Here is a 22334-nt window from a genome sequence, read left to right as displayed (position 1 = left end):
GAGTACATCATTAACCGTGTTGAAACCGCATTCCACCTAGTACATGGTAGGAAAGAGCACAGTGGATTCAACAAAGCACGTTTCTTTGTGAGTACATCGTTAATCATGCTGAAACTGCATTCCACCTAGTACTTGGTAGGAAATGACAACAGTGGATTCAACATAGCACGTTTCTTTATGAGTACATCATTAACCGTGCTGAAACCGCATCCCACCTAGTACTTGGTAGGAAATGGCAACAATGGATTCAACATAGCACGTTTCTTTGTGAGTATATCATTAACGTACTAAACTCGCATTCCACCTAGTACTTGGTAGGAAATGGCAACAGTGGATTCAACATAGCACGTTTTTTTATGACTACATCATTAACCGTGCTGAAACCGCATTCCACCTAGTACTTGGTAGGAAAGAACACAGTGGATTCAACAAAGCACGTTTCTTTGCGAGTACATCATTAACGTACTTAACCCGCATTCAACCTAATACTTGGTATGAAATGACAACAGTGGATTCAACATAGCACGTTTCTTTATGAGTACATCATTAACCGTGCTGAAACCGCATTCCACCTAGTACTTGGTAGGAAAGAGCACAGTGGATTCAACATAACACGTTTCTTTGTGAGTACATCATTAACCGTGCTGAAACCGCATTCCACCTAGTACTTGGTAGGAAATGACAACAGTGGATTCAACATAACACGTTTCTTTGTGAGTAGATCATTAACGTACTAAACTCGCATTCCACCTAGTACTTGGTAGGAAATGGCAACAGTGGATTCAACATAACACGTTTCTTTATGAGTACATCATTAACGTACTAAACTCGCATTCCACCTAGTACTTGGTAGGAAATGGCAACAGTGGATTCAACATAGCACGTTTCTTTATGAGTACATCATTAACCGTGCTGAAACCGCATTCAACCTAGTACTTGGTAGGAAAGAGCACAGTGGATTCAACATAACACGTTTCTTTGTGAGTACATCATTAACCGTGCTGAAACCGCATTCCACCTAGTACTTGGTAGGAAATGACAACAGTGGATTCAACATAACACGTTTCTTTGTGAGTAGATCATTAACGTACTAAACTCGCATTCCACCTAGTACTTGGTAGGAAATGGCAACAATGGATTCAACATAACACGTTTCTTTGTGAGTACATCATTAACGTACTAAACTCGCATTCCACCTAGTACTTGGTAGGAAATGACAACAGTGGATTCAACATAGCACGTTTCTTTATGAGTACATCATTAACCGTGCTGAAACCGCATTCCACCTAGTACTTGGTAGGAAATGGCAACAGTTGATTCAACATAGCACGTTTCTTTATGAGTACATCATTAACTGTACTGAAACCGCATTCCACCTAGTACTTGGTAGGAAATGGCAACAGTGGATTCAACATAACACGTTTCTTTATGAGTACATCATTAACCAACAGTGGATCATTAAGGAACTTTCTTTGTGAGAACACAGATCTTTTCATTATTTATTTATAGGTTCGTGTCTATGTTGTTTTTTTATAATAGAGCCTATGTCATATTAAAATATTTGGGTGTCTGAATAGCATCTTCCATCGTGTCTAAACCATTCGTCATACTTACTTAATAAGACCGTGTCAATACCCGTATTCGTCATACGATAAGCATCTATTGACTAGACCAATTTGATAATATGTCGTTTGTGTGGATGAAATTAATTTTGTTGAATTTATTTGGATTTTGGAATACAGTTGAGATAGTTGGTAAGTGATTTTATCTTAGATCATATAGAATTATCCTGATCGCTTCAAGGAATGCACCGCTATGGCAGCCTTGTAGCGGGACTGACACACTAATTGTTCGAATTGCAATCCAATCTGGCAAGAGTCACCGATAATAGTCAATCATAAGTTGCATGCACTCTTTTTACGCTATCGTGTAAATAAATTTGATTACGCACATATACAATTACCCAAAGCTACGTTGTATACGTACATTTAAAACAAACTTTATGTTAGTAAAGTTATTGTAAACCACATGCTGAAAATAAAGATGCATACGTCAATTTACAATTACCTAATGTTGTAAATAAAGATGTATTCACAGATTTACAATTACCTTAGGCTAGCATGTAAATAAATTTGTTTACGTATATTAACAATTACCTTAAGCCTTGTTGTAAGTGAAGTTGTATTAGCACATTTCAAACAAACCTTATGCTGTACATAAAATTGTATACAATCATTTACCATTATTTTATGACTTTAATTAAGTCATACTACTCAATTACAATTACTTCAACTGTAAATAAATTACTTTTATTTCGATGTTCAGATAATTCTTTCGTCTCTTTCTAGTTTTTGGATTAGAGAATCTGGCACTAAACAAACCAACAAGACACACCAGTGAATATTCAAATAGAACATATTCTTCCAATGCGGTCGATGGAATTCTAAATAAAGACGGCGACAATAATTGCTCTCATACACATTTGCCAACAGATACACCCAATTGGTTGTTGGTTGACTTAGAAGCTGAATATGAAATTACAAGTATCAAGATCTTAAATAGATATGGAGTTAATGGTTGAGTATTTTGAATCTTGAAAAAAGGTCAATTTGACGAACATTCAAGTGGGCTGTCGTAAGACCGTAATTGAAGTGGCTATGTTTAGAATAAAAGTTTAAGAAACAGAACGAAAAATTTGGTCTCGTTTTAATTGAAATTCTGTTTATTTTACATCTTGAATTTTTTTTATTTAAAATTTTTTTCACAGTGACTATTTGAATTCTACTTAACATAGTTTTTATTCGCCCACATTATAATTAAATTATCATCTGATTTGAATAAAATTTGGTGCTAGGCAACCATTGTTATCTTAAAAAGGGAGCAAGGTTGTTAAAGTGTATTACGCACTTGTGCATTAGGGGTCTGGAGTTCGATGCAGGCATACGTCAAGATGATATATTTTTCAATTCGGTTTCATTCTGCCATTTTGGCCCCAAAACAGCTCGTCTAAGCAGATATGGAAATGATCTCATTCACTATTTGTCGGATGAGAAAAAATACTCAGGTCCCTGTCAGTTGTGATTGTATTATTGTGAACAATATTCAGTGAGACAGTGTGAACAATTCTCCTACAGTCACAGATTATCAGTCATCAATTGAAAGAAGATTTGGCTGTTTAAGTTGTTGATATTAATTTTAATTTTAGGCGATAGATTAAGAGATTTTACTGTTTCTGTTTGGCAATATGATCCTGGTCCTCATATCAAATATAACATGGTGGATACTGAATACTGTATTTGTGTCAATCACCCGAACACAGCAGAGAGAGCCACCTGGACAAATTTAACATGTACGAAAATATGTTTGGGAAGATTTGTTCTGGTAGTTTTGAACAACCCGACAGTTTTAACAATATGTGAATTAGAGATATTTGGTGATATATACAATGGCTGTTCAACACAGTACTTACCTGGTAGGTTTAGAATAAAGGGATATATACTTCTAATAAGGAGATTATAGACAACTAAATATTTGATTTACTAGCCGTTAAAACTCTATTTCAGAAAGTAAACCCAAACGTGCAATTTGTCAAGAATTTCAATAAATATTTTTTTATTAGCGTCATTTCGGTTTCTCGTCAGGTAATTAGTGTTTTTTTTTTTAAATTCCAGAAAATGCTTACCGAATCATGATGCAATTATCTCAAAAACTCGGACATTGTGCTAGAAAATCCTCAATAAATCCAATTCAAATTAGAATACAATTTAGTTCCTTTTTATACGCACACATGAAATGGGGGCGTATATTGCTGTCACTCATGTCCGTCCGTCCGTCCACAATTGCTCGTAAAGACTCTTTAAGACTCAATTCTTGACTGATTTTGACAAAACTTATTGTGAGTGTTCGTAATCACCCAAAATTGAAAATCAGAAGAATTTAAAAATATTTAGTTCGAGCTACTGCCCCTGTTCTTGAGAACGCGCTCAATTTAAATCACACAATTCTTGACGAGTTTTGAGGAAACTTGGTGTGAGCGTTTGTTATCACCTAAGGATGAACCCTATCGAAAATAAGAAGAATCGAAAAATATTTAGTAGGAGTTTCTGCCTCCGTTCTTGAGAACGCGTTCAATATTTAGCTCGCAAACATTCTAGAAGGCACAATTCTTGACGGATTTTGACAAAACTTGGCTTGAGTCTTTGTTATCACCCAAGGATAAACCCAATTGAAAATCAAAAAAATCGAAAAATATGCCAGTGGGCGTATATTACCTTGCCTGGCAAGCTATCTTTATTATTGATATTGTTCGCCTTCATTGTGTAATCTTATGATATTTTTTAACCATAGTCACGTTCTAATGACGTCTGTTTTAACCAATCAAAGCGTGTAATGCTTGTAATGCAAAAGTTTCCACACTATCAGTTTAAAGAGAGTCCAATTTAGGATTTTGCCAAAGCTAGTTGCTTCCAATCTAAAAGAAAAACTAAAGCTACATAGACCGCCTATTTGTTACCAAAGTTTTGAGGCACTTTGGAACAACACTCATCAACGTTGACTATATTCTTTTTAAAGCAACAGTGAGCAAGAATTGGAAACCTTTAAATATATGATTATCTTCTTTATTCCAGAAATTCATGTAAAAAAAGTGACAGGTAAACGTTCCAGTTCACCAAATTGTACACTCTTACCATATGAAGTAGCCAATGTATATGAGTGTATCCAGCAATGTTTACAGATGAACGGCTGTATCAGTTTTAATTATGGTCCTAATTTAATCAACACTGTTAATTGTCAATTAGTGAGATGTTTTTCACACCCAAAACAAGACTTTACTGTAGATAGTGCATGGGACTGGCGATATTTGTCACATTAAAACATTAAAGGTTCATTATCTGTTTGACCAAACGTACGCAAATTCTTGAATAAGCCAATCAGTAAAAGTAGTTAACATCTCACCGTCTCTTTCTCTTTGTCTTTAAGTTTTCAAATCCACGCGTGTCCATAATATTATCCACATGATTATCATTTATTCTTTTTTATTATTTATGATCCATTCCAGTGCTTTTCAACCTCAGTTACAGACCCATATCAATTCTACAAGCTGTCTCTAAAGCACTTGAAAAACATTTTCATTTCCATATCAACAACTATTTAACTACTTATAACCTTTTATATTTAAAACAATCTAGCTTTAGATTAAATAGTTTCTGCCACACAGCACTCATCAATATATGTTACAAAAATTTAAAATAAAAATTTCGAATAGTCTTTTTTTTGAATCTTACACCCATAACAGAAACTAATGTACCTCCATTGGGCAAAACCAATCAACATTTCAATGTATAACTTTGGTGTACCTCAAGGATCTATTTTAAGTCCTTTGTTATTCAATCTTTTTATTAAATGATCTTCCACTTCATAGTACGTGTAACCGTGATTTGTTTGCTGATAATACTACAATTTATTCATCATCTTTAGATATTTGCTCTTTAAACTCTGTTCTTCAATCAGAAACTAATAAAAATCGTTCAATGGTGTCATGATTATTCTATGATTATAAATCAATCGAAAATTAAAACTATGTTTTTGGCTCAAATCATCAATTAAAAATTCAAGGAAATTATCTTTCTTTGCAACTATTGAAATCTCTTAGACTTTAAACTATTGGGTGTTATTTTGGATCAAAATTTTAATTGGAATAAACATGTAAATCATATTTGTAAAATTTTAAATCAGAAATTATTTCAAATGAGCAAGATTAATCCTCTCCTCCTTCAAACTTTATTAAATTATTCTATTTCGCTCATTTTCAGTCCCGCATATAACTGCTTCACCATTTGGGATACTTGTAATAATTATTCTTCAGCTGCCTTTAATAGACTTCAAAAATTGATTTTTAGGCTAATTAATAATAAACCAGTACTTAAACCATCTCCACTGTCACCTTCCCATGAAACCTTATCTACATCATTGAATATTCTTACAGTTCAAAAACGTCATTTAGTCAATAAATACATTTTTCTCTTTGAAATAGCTAATTGTAATTGTCCAGTTGATCTTCAAAATATTGTTCATTATAAAAACGCCATATCCATCCATTAACCAGAGATTTCTTATTCCAAAACCTATTAAATCTATATATAAGAATAGCTTGAAATATAAAGGCCCTTGTTTATGGAACTCTTTACCTCGATCCTTAAAGAAAATCAATGTTTTGGCAAAATTTGAAAAAAAATCTTGAAAAGATCAAACAACATATTCAATTGAATGATCAATGTATATAATTGTTAATAATTTTACTGCTTTTTTGATTGTAGTTTTTCTGTTTTTAGTTTCTTTTGTATTATATGTTATGTTCCTTTGAAGGGCAAAATTGTGAAAAGGCCAGGCTTAATTTCCACGCTAATAAAGATTTTATTATTATTATCATTATTATTATTATTATTATTAGTGACATCATTCCTCCCCAAAAGAGACAAATATATCCCTCCTCATAATAAATCAATCATTTTAGAAAATGTATTCCATGATTAACCATGCATGGATATAAATTCATACTTCACATATCGAGAGAGTTTAATGTGACCCTTGGGTCGAATGTTTGTTCACGATTATCTGTTTGTCTGGAGTGAATGATGTAAATTTCAGTCGTAGATCACCTCGGTCAGTTATCTTCAACTAACCACGTTTCTTTTACCGTGCTGAACCCACATTCCACCTAGTACTTGGTAGGAAATGGCAACAGTAGATTCAACAAAGCACGTGTCTTTGTGAGTACTTCAATAATCATAATTCCAGAAGAATTGGAGGAATTCCACGCCTGTTGGGAAACACTGATTTTTTCATTGTTTATTTACAGGTTTATGTCTATGTTATTTTTCGTAATAGAGGCTATGACATATTAAAATATTTGGTTGTCTGAATAGCATCTACCATCGTGTCCAAACCATTCGTCATACTTACTTAATAAGAACGTGTCAATATCCGTATTCGTCATATGATAAGCATCTACTGACTCGACCAATTTGATAATATGCGGTTTGTGTGGATGAAATTGGTTTTGTTGAATTTATTTGGATTTTGGAATACCGATAAAATAGTTGGTAAGTGATTTTATCTAACATTATATAGAATTACCCTGGTCCCTTCAGCGAATACACCGCTATTATATCAGAAATCCAGTTTAACAAGAGTCCCCGATAATAGTCAAAACATGTATCATAGGTTTGTTAGAAGAAAGAAATTTTGGATTATTTAAAGTAGTATGGGATTTCGGAAGTCGAAAGATATGTCAGCGTTTTATCAATGCTTCTGATTTTTAATAGGATTTTTCCTTAGGTGATAACAAACACTCACAGCAATATTCGTCACACTCGGTCAAGAATTGTGCCTTCTATAGTGTTTAAGGGCTAAAAATTGAACGTGTTTTCAAAGGAAATAACTCATACTAATATTTTTTCAGATTTTAAATCTTTGGGTGATTACAAACGCTCACACCAAATTATAACATGCAGTGTATGTTTGTGTTTGTGACTTTTCAACTAAAATCATACTAATGACTAATTAGTATTTTCACATAATTAATAGACTTATCTATTGCTCTGTGACCTAGGCCAGTGCTTTCATTGAGACTCGTCTCAATACACCCTAACACCAAATCTCTTCAAATTCTGTAAATGAGTGTCGATTTTTTAACATACAACTGTTATGACAGATACGTGGTCTAAGATCAGCTCTTCGTCTGAGTTTTTTGTTTGTTGTAAGTTCTATAAGCTCATTCACAATTACTTAAATTACAAACTATGTTGTAAATACTTTTATATACGGTCACAAAGTTGTTTACGATCATAAAGTTGTATGCGCTCAATTAAAATAAAACTTAAGGCGTAACTAAAGATCTCATTTATAATACCTTAGAATTAATTTGTTAATGTTACATGTTACAACCTCAAATTTCTAAGTTACGTTGTAATAAAAGTGTATAAGCACATTTAAAATCAAACCTGATGCTGTACATACAGATACGTACATTTAAAAAAATTGTGCACATAAAGTTATATGCGCTCATTTAAAACAAACCTTATGCTGTTTAAAATTACATTAGTCTATGTATATAGAACTCATATTGTAAAAAAAAAGATGCATACGCTGATATGAAGTAAATCTTATGCTGTAAATAAATACGTAGACACTCATTTACAATAACCTTAAAGATGGGTTCCCTTATTTTTATTTTTGAAAATGAAAATTCTAATACTATTATGAATAGAAAGTAGAGATTAGGGTGATTGAAGAGTAACCAGTTACTATTCAATATAAGGCACTGGCACAGGGTTAAAGTTATGTTTACAATAATTGTGATGCTAATATGCAATGAACTAAATCAAAGAAGACCATAACGGTTATCCTATAAATCTTCTTGGACCTAATAAAGAAATTCATAATACTTATAATCTACATTTACGGAAATAACATTATTGGGACAATTGTCTGTGGAAAAGACAGAATCATAAAAACTCTGACTGTTTCAAATTTTCTGGAATAATGAAGAAAAGCGATTAATGGCTGCAGGTATAGAAAGTAAATTATTTTAGACTATTATATACTATAAAGTACAAAGACAATGAAAATGAGAATATTTAATTCTGTTAGATCACTCTACATCATCGGTGGGGTCAAGTCGACCACGAACAACAATATCCTGTAGATTTTTTTTTTTCGAATAAGCTATGCCTAATTTTTTTTAAAAAATAGTGGGAAATTTATTTTGTAATTCTGTGTAGTATCTTTTGATAATTCGGGATGCTTGGCAAGAAATGTTATTGAATAGAGCAACAAATGGGATTGTTTGATAATCAAACTGTATATTTAGTCCATAGGGTGAAATAGTTTTTAGTTGATTCATCCAAAAGCTCTCCCTGTATAGTCTTGAACTTTTAGGGTTGGTGTCTTCTTCTGCGATGACCTTTTCAATGGGCGCCACCTTCATATCTGCGAGGGAATGGTTGGGAGAGTTGAAATGGTTCCCAATAGGTTTATCCAGATGATGGGAGATGTCGAAACGATGGCCGTTAATTCTTTCTCTCAAAGAGTTTTTAGTTTCGCCTACGTATTGTAAATGACATTTGTCGCATGAAATTAGGTAAATGATAGTAGAGGTGTTCTAATGACTTGGAAAAATACCAGTTTGTCTCACATGTCCATAATTAATTCATAATTAGCTAAATTATAGAGAATTACCAACATAATTCCATTGAGTGACCAATCAAGAAAGGTCAAGAAGTCTTTTTGTTTATCCAGACTCTACATACATGACATTTATGATTGGTAAAAACCATGCAATAAGAAAATAATGATATGATTAAGAATACATGATAATTCATTAGAAACACCAATTAATTAAATAGTTTGCTTAATTTGACATTAAAAAATAAGGTAACCCATCTTTAAGCCTTGTTGGAAATAAAGTTGTATTAGCACATTTAAAACAAATCTTATGCCGTACAAAAAAATGTACAATTACTTCTGCTACTCAATTACAATTACTTCAACTGTAAATAAATTACTTTTATTTCCATGGTGAGATAATCTTTGCGTTTCTTTCTAGTTTTTGGATTAGAGAATCTTGCATTAAACAAACCAAGTAGACACACTAATGATTATCCCGACAGTGGTTTATATTCTTCCAAAGCAGTGGATGGAGATCTAGCGAACGACGACTATAATTGCTCTCATACAGAAATGCCCACAGATACACCCAATTGGTTGTTGGTTGACTTAGAAGTTCAATATGAAATCACAAGTATCGCTGTCTTAAATAGACTGAGAGTAAATGGTTGAGTATTTTGAATATATCGAAGAGATATAGACTTTAATCTTCTCTTTATTCAGTCTAATTAAAATTGAACCAAACTTTTGTTCCGATTTTTATTAGCCTTTATATTAAATATAGCCACTTCAGTTAGTGTCGCGTTACAAAATACCAGTGATGGAGGAGATAGAAATTTGATTGGTTAAAGCAGAACGTCATCGAGTTCGGTCAAAAGGTCAATTTCACGAACGTTAAAGAGGGCTGTCGTAAGACGCTAACTGAAGTGGCTATATTCAGAAACGGAACGAAAATGTGGTCCTGTTTAAATTAGACTACTCTTTATTTTACACCTTAAATTATTTTTGATAAATGGTTGTCCATGTTCATTTTAGTGACTTTTAGAATTCTACTTTTATAACTTTTATCACAAAAAGGGAGCATGGCGGTTTTAATGTATTATGCGCTTATTCGTTAGTTCAATGTAGGCATACGTCGAGATGGTATATTTTTCAATCCGGGTTCCTTCTGTCATTTTGGTCTCAAAACGCCCCGCCTAAGTAGACATGGAAATGGTATCGTTCACTATTTGTCGGATGGGAAAAAAATACGCAGGTCCCTGTCTGTTGTGATTGTATTATTGTGAACAATATTCAGTGAGACAGTGTGAACAATTCTCCTACAATCACAGATTATCAGTCATCAATTGAAAGAAGATTTGTGTAAGTTGTTTATATCGATTTAAATTTTAGGTGATAGATTGCGAAATTTTACTGTTTCTGTTTGGCAATATGATCCTGGTCCTCATATCAAATATAACATGGTGGATACTGAATACTGTATTTGTGTCCATTACCCGAACACAGCAGAGAGAGCCACCTGGACAAATTTAACATGTACGAAAATATGTATGGGGAGATTTGTGCTGTTTGTTTTGAACAACCCAGAACCTTTAACAATATGTGAATTAGAGATATTTGGTGATATATACAATGGCTGTTCAACACAGTACTTACCTGGTAGGTTTAGAATAAAGGGATATATACTTCTAATAATGAGATTATAGTCAACTAAATATTTGTTTTACCTGCTGTTAAACTATATTTCAAAAGGTAAACCCAACGTGCAATTTGTCAATAATTTCGTAAAGAAATCAGTGAAGATATTGTAATATGCCATCACCAAGCGGAGATTCAAAATGGGATTAGAGATATTTTTTATGAGCGTCATTTCGATTTCCCGTCAGGAAATTAGTGGGTTCCAGAAAATGCATACCAGATCATTATGAAATTATCTCATAAACTCGGACATTGGATTAGAAAATCCTGAATAAATCCAATTCAGATTAGAATACAATTTAGTTCATTTTTATTTTTTGATATTGTTCGTCTTCATTGTTCATTGTGTAATCTTACAATATTTTTTAACCGTAGTCACGTTCTAATGACGTCTGTTTTAACCAATCAAAGCGTGTAATTCTGGTAATGCAATTTTTTCACACTATCAGTTTAAAGAGAGTCCAATTTAAGATTTTGCCAAAGCTATTTGCTTCCAATCTAAAAAAATACTAAAGCTACATAGACCGCCAATTGATTATCAGTTTTGGGGGCACTTTAAAACAAAACTCATCAACATTGACTATATTCTTCTAAAGCAACAGTGAGCAAGAATTGGAAACCTTTATATATATGATTATCTTCTTTATTCCAGAAATTCATATAAAGAAAGTGGTAGGTAAACGTTCCAGTCCACCAAATTGTCCACTCTTATCATATGAAGTAGCCAATTTAAATGAGTGTGGCCATCAATGTTTACAGATGAACAACTGTATCAGTTTTAATTATGGTCCTAATTTAATCAACACTGTTAATTGTCAATTAGTGAGATGTTTTTCACACCCAAAACAAGACTTTATTGTAGATAGTGCATGGGACTGGCGATATTTGTCACGTTAAAACATTAAAGGGACAAGATCATTATCTGTTTGACCATTTCCATATCAACAACTATTTAACTACTTATAACCTTTTATATTTAAAACAATCTAGCTTAAGATTAAATAGTTCCTGCCACACAGCACTCATCAATATAACAGAAAATTTCTAAAATATCACTCAATCATAGCATCCTTACTGGATTAATATTTTTCAATTTTCGTAAAGCTTTGGATATGATAATTCATAATATTCTTTTACCCTATAATTTTTCGTATAGTCTTTTTTAGAATCCTACACCCATAACAGAAACCAATGTACCTCCATTGGGCAAAACCAATCGACATTTCAATGTATAACTTCTGGTGTACCTCAAGGATCTATCTTAGGTCCTTTGTTATTCAATCTTTTTATAAATGATGTTCCACTTCATTTTACGTGTAACTGTGATTTGTTTGCTGATAATACTACAATTTATTCATCATCTTTAGATATTTGCTCTTTAAACTCTGTTCTTCAATCAGAAACTAATAAAATCGTTCAATAGTGTCATGATAATTCTATGATTATAAATCAATCGAAAACTAACACTATGTTTATTGGCCGAAATCATCAATTAAAAATTCAAGGAAATTATCTTTCTTTACAACTATTGAATTCTTAAACTCAAAATGTCACAGAATTAAATTATTGGGTGTTATTTTGGATCAAAATTTTAATTGGAATAAACATGTTTCTTTCCTGAAAGAAGTGAACAACATATTATATGTTGTGTTCCTTTGAAGGGCAAAATTGTGAAAAGGCCAGGCTTAATTTCCACGCTAATAAAGATTTTATTATTATTATCATTATTATTATTAGTGAGATTATTTCTCCCCACAAGAGCCAAATACATCCCTCCTCATAATAAATTTTAGAAAATGTATTCCATGATTAACCATGCATGGATATAAATTCATACTTCACATATCGAGAGAGTTTAATGTGACCCTTGGGCCGAATGTTTGTTCACGATTATCTGTTTGTCTGGAGTGAATGATGTAAATTTCAGTTGTGGATCACCTCTCTCAGTTATCTACAAAGAACCACGTTTCATTAACCGTGCTGAACCTCATTTCAGTACGTGTTAGGAAATGTCAATAGTAGATTCAAAGAAGGACGTTTCTTTGTGAATACATCATTAAACGTATTGAACCTGCATTCCAACGCCTGTTGGGAACCGCTGATCTGTTCATTGTTTATTTATAGGTTTCTGTCTATTTTAGTTTTCGTAATAAGACAAATTAAAATATATTGTTTGAATAGCATCATTCGTCGTACTTACTTAATAAGACCGTGTCAATACCCGTATTCGTCATACGATGAGCATCTACTGACTAGACCAATTTTATAATATGTCGTTTGCGCGCATGTATGAAATTAGTTTTGTTGAATTTATTTGGATTCTGGAATACCGATGAAATAGTTGGTAAGTGATGTTATCTGACATTATACTTAAACTTTTTTTCATAGAATCTGAGACATAGAAAACAATAATTGGACAGAAAGTACATAAATACAATATCAGGCGATCAATTTCATCAGTTATGTTACATATTTTTTTTTTAATAGTAGTATCAGACGTTACATTTTCAATTACATATTTTCACATCTTTTAACAATAATATCAACAAATGTACATAGTTTCTAGAGTCCTGAATCTTTGCTTGTGAACAAATTCTGCATCTTTGAGGCAGATGGGAACTTTCTATAATAAGATTTTAAATCGTTATTTCTCTTTAAGTTAAAGTATGGACATTCAAAGATAAAATGGAATTCATCTCCAATATATGAATCTGAGCACAATGGACAAATTCTTTCATTTCTAGGTATATTTCTGAATATACCAGACTCTATTTTCAAGCCATGACTACTGCAACGAAATCTACAGTATGAGCGTCTGATTTAGGGGGATAGGGTGACTAAATAATCTTCAAATTGAAAGTTTGACTTAACGATTCTATAGGCACGGCATTTGTATCTGTTACTAATCTTTTGCCACCAATACTGGATAGACTGATCATTAAGTCTTAATACTAGTGAATTTTTCATCGATGCCACTTGCTTGGTTATTCCAAACATATGATAGACCACTATCTTTTAGAATTTGCTTGATGTAAGTTAGCCACTGTGTATTTAAATTAGAGTGTAACATAATTTTATACACTTCCGATGATTTCGTGACTTGGCTTCTTACTATATTGTACCGAAAGCTTTATCATTTTACATTTAATGTGGATTAGAACATGCATTATACTCAATTCTCCGTAAATGCAATGCAATGCAATTTGTTTTACAAAATCGTAATTATAGTCTCTCAATTGTGGCATCTTCTAGACAACCCCATACTTCACAGTCGCACAATAAGATTGGAATGACTATGAATTTAAACAAATGCAATTGCGTGTCTAAATTTATCTAAATTGAATTTTCTTCCTTTCTGTAAAAGGTAAAACCTTTGCTTTGTTGAAAAGACCATTATATAATTAAACCCTATACCTAAATATAATAATAATTATCAACGACTTCAATAACTTTTTCTCCATATTTGATAATAGGTTTAATAATATAATAATAATAATATAATTCATTTGTAGAGCACCTACAATCCAACAAAAAATACTGCTTGAATAAATTCATTGTAATATTAAAATAGTTATAAAATATTGATTAAAGTTAAAATGTTTCATCCCATAAAATACACTATATGAAGTTTAGGTCTTAAAATAGTTCCAGTAAAAGCGTTCCATGCATTATGTAAAAGATTGTCTAAAAAGCTCTGTTTTTAACATTTTTTTAAAAGTAGGTTTAGTTCTGATTTTACCTTTAGAGAAAAACCATTATTTTAGTATTTGAAGAATTTATATAAACCTCATATGTTTTACAATATTCCAGCATAGCATCAACTCCAGTCTGCAATTCAGATTTTGATTCAGCTAAAACAATTGTATCATCTGCATAAAGTAATGCAATTATTTTTAGAAATACACCTACTTGATCGAAATCATATTCTGAAAGAGTAATACCCGAATAATAGTACGACAAAAATACATCGCTATAATATCAACAATCCAGTTTGGCAAGAGTCACAGATAAAGTCAAAACATGTATCATAGGTTTGTTAGAAGAAAGAAATTTTGGATTGTTTTAAGTAGTGTGGGATTTCGGAGGTTGAAAGTTATGTCAGCGTTTTCAAGAACAAGGGCAATTACTCATACTCAATATTTTTATTATTTTTTCTGCATTTCACTAGGGTTCATCTCCGGGTGATTACGAACACTCACATCTAGCTCGAAACACGAGTCAGAAGTGACATCAATCGCACGCTATTTAGATATAGCGATGGCCTTAAGAATGATACTTTAATTTTTGTTATCCTCAATTTCTATATTCTATTTTAAGAATTGTATTGTAAGTTTACATATTTATCTAAAATAGCAACAAACTAAAGCCCAACGCAGACGAGGAACATTTCTGTCGACGAACAAAAACATCGAACAAATATATTTGTTTTCCGTTATCCGCAGACGACGAACATTTAGCTCCAGTGCCACGGAAAATCACATGACCTCAAAATGGCGACGAAGAAGATGTAAAATTGCGTTAGCTATTTTATTAATTTTAAAAAGACGCCAACGTAGACGGCGAAATAGGAGCATTTGGGTCCGTACCTGGATTCAACGTCGTAAAGAGCAGGGTGTGTTCGGCAACCTTGTACAGTACCTGTCGGCTGACGACCCTGCAATGTATCGGCGATAATTCCGGGTTGACAAAGATGGGTTCAACACAATATTGAGGCAGATTGCGACCACATACCCACTAAAATCTGCTCCTTCTCCTCAGTCCAAAATTTTGTGTTGGTGGATTCACTGGACGTTGCCATTTTTGAGTGTCATGTGGTCTGGCTTCGATCACTGATTGGTCTTTCGTCGATGAATGTTCGTCGTTAACGCAGACGGCGAACAAAGAATTGTTTGATTTCACGAACAATTCTCGCGAACATTTTCTGTAATCCGCAGACGGTGAAAAAAATGATCGAAACAAAATTTTTAAGATTGTTCGCTTAAAATGTTCCTCGTCTGTGTTGGGCTTAAGGCACAAATTGGCGCATAAATACAAAATTTTTTTAACATAACAGCCAATCAGCAATAAGTAGGTCACCTATTTATAGTCTACTGTCTACTGCTTGAAAGTTGACGGAGCGGCCACATTTAAAGTTCAATTATTGAAAGCCAAGGTTCGATATAAGTTCAAAAATCACGATTTTGTTGATATTTTAAGAATGCACATACGAGGGAATTTGGAATATAGTGAAGTGTAGATTTCGGCTCTGGTGACGTTCGAAGGAAAGACATGAACGCTGTGGAGTGGCCACGTCAATCAAACTCAATGATAGAAATAGTCCGTTAAGGGGCGGAGCTTATATTTACATTCCGTATTTTATCATATAATATTATTATATATTGTAAGTTTAAATAAAAGTGAAATTAAATATATTAAGAACTGTATTGTAAGTTCAAATTGTTATCTCGATGTATTGTGAGTTTATATTGTTTATTCATTTATAACCTATATTTTCTATTTACTACCTGTATATATTGTACTAACTATTAATGTATCTATAGGTAAGTTGACCCTTATACTGAATAAATTAAAGATGGATTCCCTTATTTTCATTTATGAAAATGAAAATGCTAATACTTATATGAATAGAAAGTGTTCTAATGACTTGGAAAAATACCAGTTTGTCTTACATGTCCATGATTAGTTCATAATTAGCTAAATTAGAAGGGAATTCCAATGGTGACCGATCAAGAAAGGTCAAAAAGTATTTATTAATCTAGACTGTACAGTGTACATACATGGTCATTTATGATTGGTTAGATTTCTTAATTATACACCATGAGAACATAACGATATGATTAAGAGCACATGATAATTCATTAGAAACACCAGTTTGCTTGATTTGACACTAAAAAAGTCTTATATAAGATGGCGACCATCTTTTAAATAGTCAAGGACATCCAGTTCTCATCAAAGGGACGTAATTAGATCTCTAACTCGAGCAAATCGAAAGGATAAAACTTCGATGATGAGCTATGTATACAGTTTTATTGATTAGTTTAGCTAGAGAATTTGCGTTTCAGAGATTAATGTAAAATTAGTGAATCTGTTCTTTTAATGTTTAATGTGACAAATATCTCCAAATCCAATCACTATCTACAGTAAAGTCTTGCTTTGGGTGTGAAAAACATCTCACTAATTGACAATTAACAGTGTTGATTAAATTAGGACCATAATTAAAACTGATACAGTTGTTCATCTGTAAACATTGATGGATACACTCATATACATTGACTACTTCATATGGTAAGAGTGTACAATTTGGTGAACTGGAACGTTTACCTTCCACTTTCTTTATATTCATTTCTGTAATAAATGAATAATATAAATAACTAAGTTGTTGCAATCATGGTACTATTTGATGAATAGGCCCATGTCGTTTCAGTCTATTTTAAATTTGAAAAAAAAACTTACTCTGGCAAAATCTTAAATTTTTAGCGGCAAGTAAATTAAATATTTAGTTGACTATAATCCCATTATTAGAAGTACATATCCCTTTATTCTAAACCTACCAGGTAAGTACTGTGTTGAACAGCCATTGTATATATTACCAAATATCTCTAATTCACATATTGATAAGATTTCTTGGTAGTTCAAAATAAACAGAACAAATCTTCCCATACATATTTTCGTACATGTTAAATTTGTCCAGGTGCCTCTCTCTGCTGTGTTCGGGTAATGGACACAAATACAGTTTTCATTATCCACCATGTTATATTTGATATGAGGACCAGGATCATATTGCCAAACAGAAACAGTAAAATTGTTCAATCTATCACCTAAAATTAGTGTTTGAGAGTTGTTTACAGGAAATTTGGGTCCCACTTAATATTGGTCACAGTTAATACAAAATAAATTATATCGTGACCAAATTACTGTGACCTATTTATCTTTGACATATTTTGGGATTGTCGAATGCTTCTTTCTTCGGAAGATCTTAATCATGCACATTCTGAAGAAGAGGGGCCTCAGTATTTTTTTTGTCGCATCCAAAAAATAGTCAACTCTAAAGTTATACTGGACACACCCATAATAAACCGAAGCCACTTTAGCCCCCTTTTTGTAATAAACTTATAAAGAAAAATAGAAATAAAATTCACTGGAATGAATATGTAGAACCATTTTAAATATAACTTCTCCCAAATTCAAAATGTAAAATAAAGAGAAGATTAAAGTCTCTTTCCCTCTGATAAATTCAAAATACTTTACCATTATGTTCCCTTCTATTTAAGACCTTGATACTTGTAATTTCATATTCAGCTTCTAAGTCAACCAGCAACCAATTGGGTGTATCTGTTCGATTTTTTGTATGAGAGCAACTATAGTCGTCGTTCCGTAGATTTCCATCGACTGCATTGGAGGAAATTAAACCACTGCCATATTCACTAGTTTGTCTAGTTGGTTTGTTTAGTGCCAGATTCTCTAATCCAAAAACTAAAAACAAAAACACGAAAAATTATCGCACCAAGGATATAGAGTAATTTATTTACAGCTGAAGTAACTGTTATGATAATTGTAAATGAACTTTTATAAATGTATTACAGTATTAGGTAATTGTAAATTAGCGTATACATCTTTATTTACAACATGGGGTAATTTTAAATAAACGAATACAATAAATTTATATACAACTTCATTTACAACAAAACCTATTGTAATTGTAAATGTAAATGGAGATGGTAACTACTGGATATTGTGAACATGTCCCACTACAAGGTTAGACATATTTCAGCAGTTGTTGATATAGTTCAAGATAATTCTATATAATGTTAGATAAAACCACTTACCAAATTTTTTATCAATATTCCAAAATCCAAATAACAACAGCAATTTCATCCACATATTATCACATTTATCTATTCAAATACAGTCAAGTAACTTAATTTCGTGCTAACCTATTTTTCGTGAATTTCCGGAAAGGATTAATAATTTACATGCGCGACCTGCCGTGACCTCCACATTTGCTTGTTTGGATAAACATGGGTTATCTGTACAATGTCAGCTAGTAGAATGAATCCAGTAGTTTCAAGCAAGGTAAACTGTATTAATGTTTACTTTGACAAATACAAAATGGCGGATTTCAGTCATTACCAAACGTCACAATTTTTTATCGGCCGAATTTCCTTATAAAACCAAGCGGTAATCGGAATTCCAAGTGTCTTCTGCTAGAATGTAGTCCAACGAATTTTTGTCAATCACTATTTTTTTTAAAAATCGTGGTTCTTTGAAGGAATTGTCACTAGTTATAATGAATTGATATTAAAGATAAAAACTAAGAGAAGTTAATTTTACCACCTGGTATCCATACAACGTGTTTTTCTAGACTTATTTATAGATCAAACATTGTACACGAAAATAGGTGACGCATTCTGCCGCCGTTGCCGTGTTGGTTGCTCATGAAATGTGTGTCAAAGTGAAAGATTCAAAAAGTTTCAAAATCGAAACAAACCAATTTTAGTTATTTTGTACTATATTTGAGGAAACAGAATCCTTATATGCACGAAAATAGGTTACACCACTGTATATACTCCTTTATTTCCTCCAACTTGAAGATTACAACATATATAAACGTTATACAACAGAATATGAAGTAAAAGGATAGAACATAAATATATTAATAAAAATCAAAACAAAAAAACTGTATAAGACTCATGTCGCTATAACAACCATTGAATAATATATGTTTATGATGCTCTATAAATTTGCTTTTTGTTTCTGGAATACATGTTCATTTGCCATCATCTTAACTGATCTCAATTTTCAATTTCCATTAGACTTGCATGAAATATACTATACAGGACACTGTGGGGTCAATATTTAACTATGAATATGACGTTATGATAGGTAAATTTAAAAAAAAAGAGGTAAATTACAACTACACGTGAGAAATTAGAGTTTTCTGACATCTCTAATTGGTCTACTGTTAATCAATATAGTGTACATTTTACTTATAAGAAAAGTAATATTTATAGCACAGTTTTTATGAGTTAACCAATTTAAAGGCCAAGCCCTGAAGGTGCTATGGCGTACTATGAATTACTTATAACATGATTGACAGAAGGAGGAGTGGCCTTCATGTTATGTATCAACCGTTGCCTGTCTATACATGTTCTGCAACCTGTTTCAACCTCCATGCTACAACCTTTTTCAACGAGCAACCAAACAGGTTTCAGAAGCTAAATTTTGTTGAGGTTGCCCAAGGTTGCTACTGGCTCCAGGCATTGTAGGCATCGCCTTCACATTCTAGGAATCGCCTCGGTTTTGTATGCAACGTTTGCCGTTATAGTTAAACGGTCATTGGCAAGACATAATATAATAAACTATTACGCTTTACATGGACTCTCAGTCACATGCATACTTACATATACTCACATGACAAACCAACGCGAACATCAAGAAAGTAACATAACAATACTTTTATTACATGAGCGTTTCAAGAACAAGTGCAATAACTCATACTAAATATTTTCGATTTTTCTGATTTTCAATAGGGTTCACCATTGGGTGATTACAAACAACCATACCAAGTTTCGTCGAAATCAGTCAAGAATTGTGGTGCCTGTAGAGTGTTTACGAGCAATTGTTGACGGACCGACGGATGGACATGGGTGACGGCAATATACGCCATGTGGGCGTATAAAAAATGGGTTAACATGTATGTTTCCACAGGGAAATGAATCGCATCCAATAAAAGGTGGAGTGGGGTCATTTTTTCTCAAAATGTCTGAAAGCGTGTCATTCTTAATTTTTCGTAGAAATCTTTTGGAAAAAATGCTATGTGTATCATAAGAGAACCGCGTGTCTAGGTACTTATAACCGTTTACGGTTGTTCTGATATGATACAGACCGATTTATGTTCTTAAATTCTAATAATACAGTATCTAGTTGTAGCCGTTGTAGCTTGGTGAAGTTTCAAATAACCGAATGGGCGCATGTTTAAATATTAACCAGTACAAACGGTTTGCTGGAATATTCGCGGTTTCAAATTAATGTATTATTCATTTATAGGCTCGGGTTATAACAAACCCGAAACTCCATCTAAATTGAAAATTTCAGGCAATCAAAAGAATTTCATTGGCTCAACAAATTTGATAAAGATGGCGACGTAGTTAGAGTAAAAATAATCGCCTGATGGACATTTGTCTATTTGTACACAAGTACATAATGTCAAGTTGTAAGGAACATCTTATTCCATAATTATCTAATTCTTTACAAAATTTATTGTTTCAAAGGTCTAAATCAAGTTAATACAAAATTGCACGACATTTATCTACTTGGTGGCCTGTGTCTAAAATACGTAGTATTATTTAGAGTAAACTTGTCGGTCTACCCTGCTGCATAACGGTTCATAATTTCTAGTACTTTATAATCTCTTAATCATTATGAATGCTTTTGGCTGTGTTCATGATTGATTGTATTGTATATTATATTATTATTCTATTATTGTAAATATTTCTTATATGAATTGCTAATGTGATAAAGATTAGGGTGATTGAAGAGTAACCAGTAACTGGCACAGGATTAACGTTATGTTTACAATAATTGTGATGCTAATATGCAATGAACTAAATCAAAGAAGACCATAACGGTTATCCTATAAATCTTCTTGGACCTAATAAAGAAATTCATAATACTTATAATCTACATTTGAAATAACAAATAATAAAAAAAACGGAAATAACATTACTGGGACAATTGTCTGTGGAAAATACAGAATCATAAAAACTCTGACTGCTTCAAATTTCTGGAATAATGAAGAAAAGCGATTAATGGCTGCAGGTATAGAAAGTAAATTGTTTTAGACTATAATATACTATAAAGTACAAATTCTGTTAGATCACTCTACATCATCGGGTTATAAAGTAATTGTTCTTATTTCTCAACTGGTCCGAGTGCCGAGTGTTGGATTTAAATTTCCGATTAGATCCATCATGCACTTCTTCCAAAATATCGCCACCAAAATAATAATGGTGAAAGGGATTGTAAAGAGGTGTTCTAGCCTTTTTATGTGTATCGGAGACACCTTTAACTTCTATTTGGGAAATTCCAGTTCTTCGTTCAATGTCTGTGTTAATCCACAGTCTACTGGATCTGGAAGACTAACTTGACCTTACTAAATGTTTACCACACTGTATTCAAAACCGACAAATATCATACAACTCCTCCATTCCATTACAATTAAGCAATATAAGAGGTAGTAAAGACTTATAAGGCAACGGTGAAGCAAAATGCGAATGAGTCAGAAATTATTATTGAGAAATGCCGCCATCTTTTAAGGGGAGATAACATATATTATTATGTTATGGATCCAATCCTCTAATTCATTTCTATAACTTTTTCAAGAAATCTCGTTGAAAGCTTTCCATTATGTCGAATGAAAGCCTGACAAATTCTCAATGTCTCCTAAAAAATTCAATATATGATGACCA

At 32.6% G+C, this 22334-nt stretch overlaps 3 protein-coding genes across 3 annotated transcripts; 2 read left to right on the top strand and 1 right to left on the bottom strand.

The window, feature by feature from the left end:
* Positions 1 to 1684: 1684 nt before the first annotated feature.
* Positions 1685 to 4873, top strand: LOTGIDRAFT_162968 (hypothetical protein; the record flags this gene model as incomplete). The annotated part of the gene is made up of 4 exons (XM_009059029.1): positions 1685 to 1754; positions 2349 to 2543; positions 3206 to 3472; positions 4629 to 4873. The coding sequence occupies 4 exons, from the start codon at positions 1685 to 1687 to the stop codon at positions 4871 to 4873; spliced, it is 777 nt and encodes a 258-aa protein (XP_009057277.1).
* Positions 4874 to 7033: 2160 nt separating this feature from the next.
* On the top strand, positions 7034 to 11763 carry LOTGIDRAFT_162967 (hypothetical protein; the record flags this gene model as incomplete). The annotated part of the gene is made up of 4 exons (XM_009059028.1): positions 7034 to 7103; positions 9608 to 9802; positions 10561 to 10827; positions 11519 to 11763. 4 exons carry the CDS (start codon positions 7034 to 7036, stop codon positions 11761 to 11763), a joined length of 777 nt encoding a protein of 258 aa, XP_009057276.1.
* Positions 11764 to 16966: 5203 nt separating this feature from the next.
* Positions 16967 to 18747, bottom strand: LOTGIDRAFT_162966 (hypothetical protein; the record flags this gene model as incomplete). The annotated part of the gene is made up of 4 exons (XM_009059027.1): positions 16967 to 17211; positions 17418 to 17684; positions 18115 to 18339; positions 18693 to 18747. 4 exons carry the CDS (start codon positions 18745 to 18747, stop codon positions 16967 to 16969), a joined length of 792 nt encoding a protein of 263 aa, XP_009057275.1.
* Positions 18748 to 22334: the final 3587 nt, after the last annotated feature.

This window comes from Lottia gigantea (assembly GCF_000327385.1).
Source record: "Lottia gigantea unplaced genomic scaffold LOTGIsca_37, whole genome shotgun sequence".
Classification (NCBI taxonomy): domain Eukaryota; kingdom Metazoa; phylum Mollusca; class Gastropoda; family Lottiidae; genus Lottia; species Lottia gigantea.
Note: the sequence above shows the minus strand (reverse complement) of the source record. Positions and strands in the feature narration are given on the sequence as shown.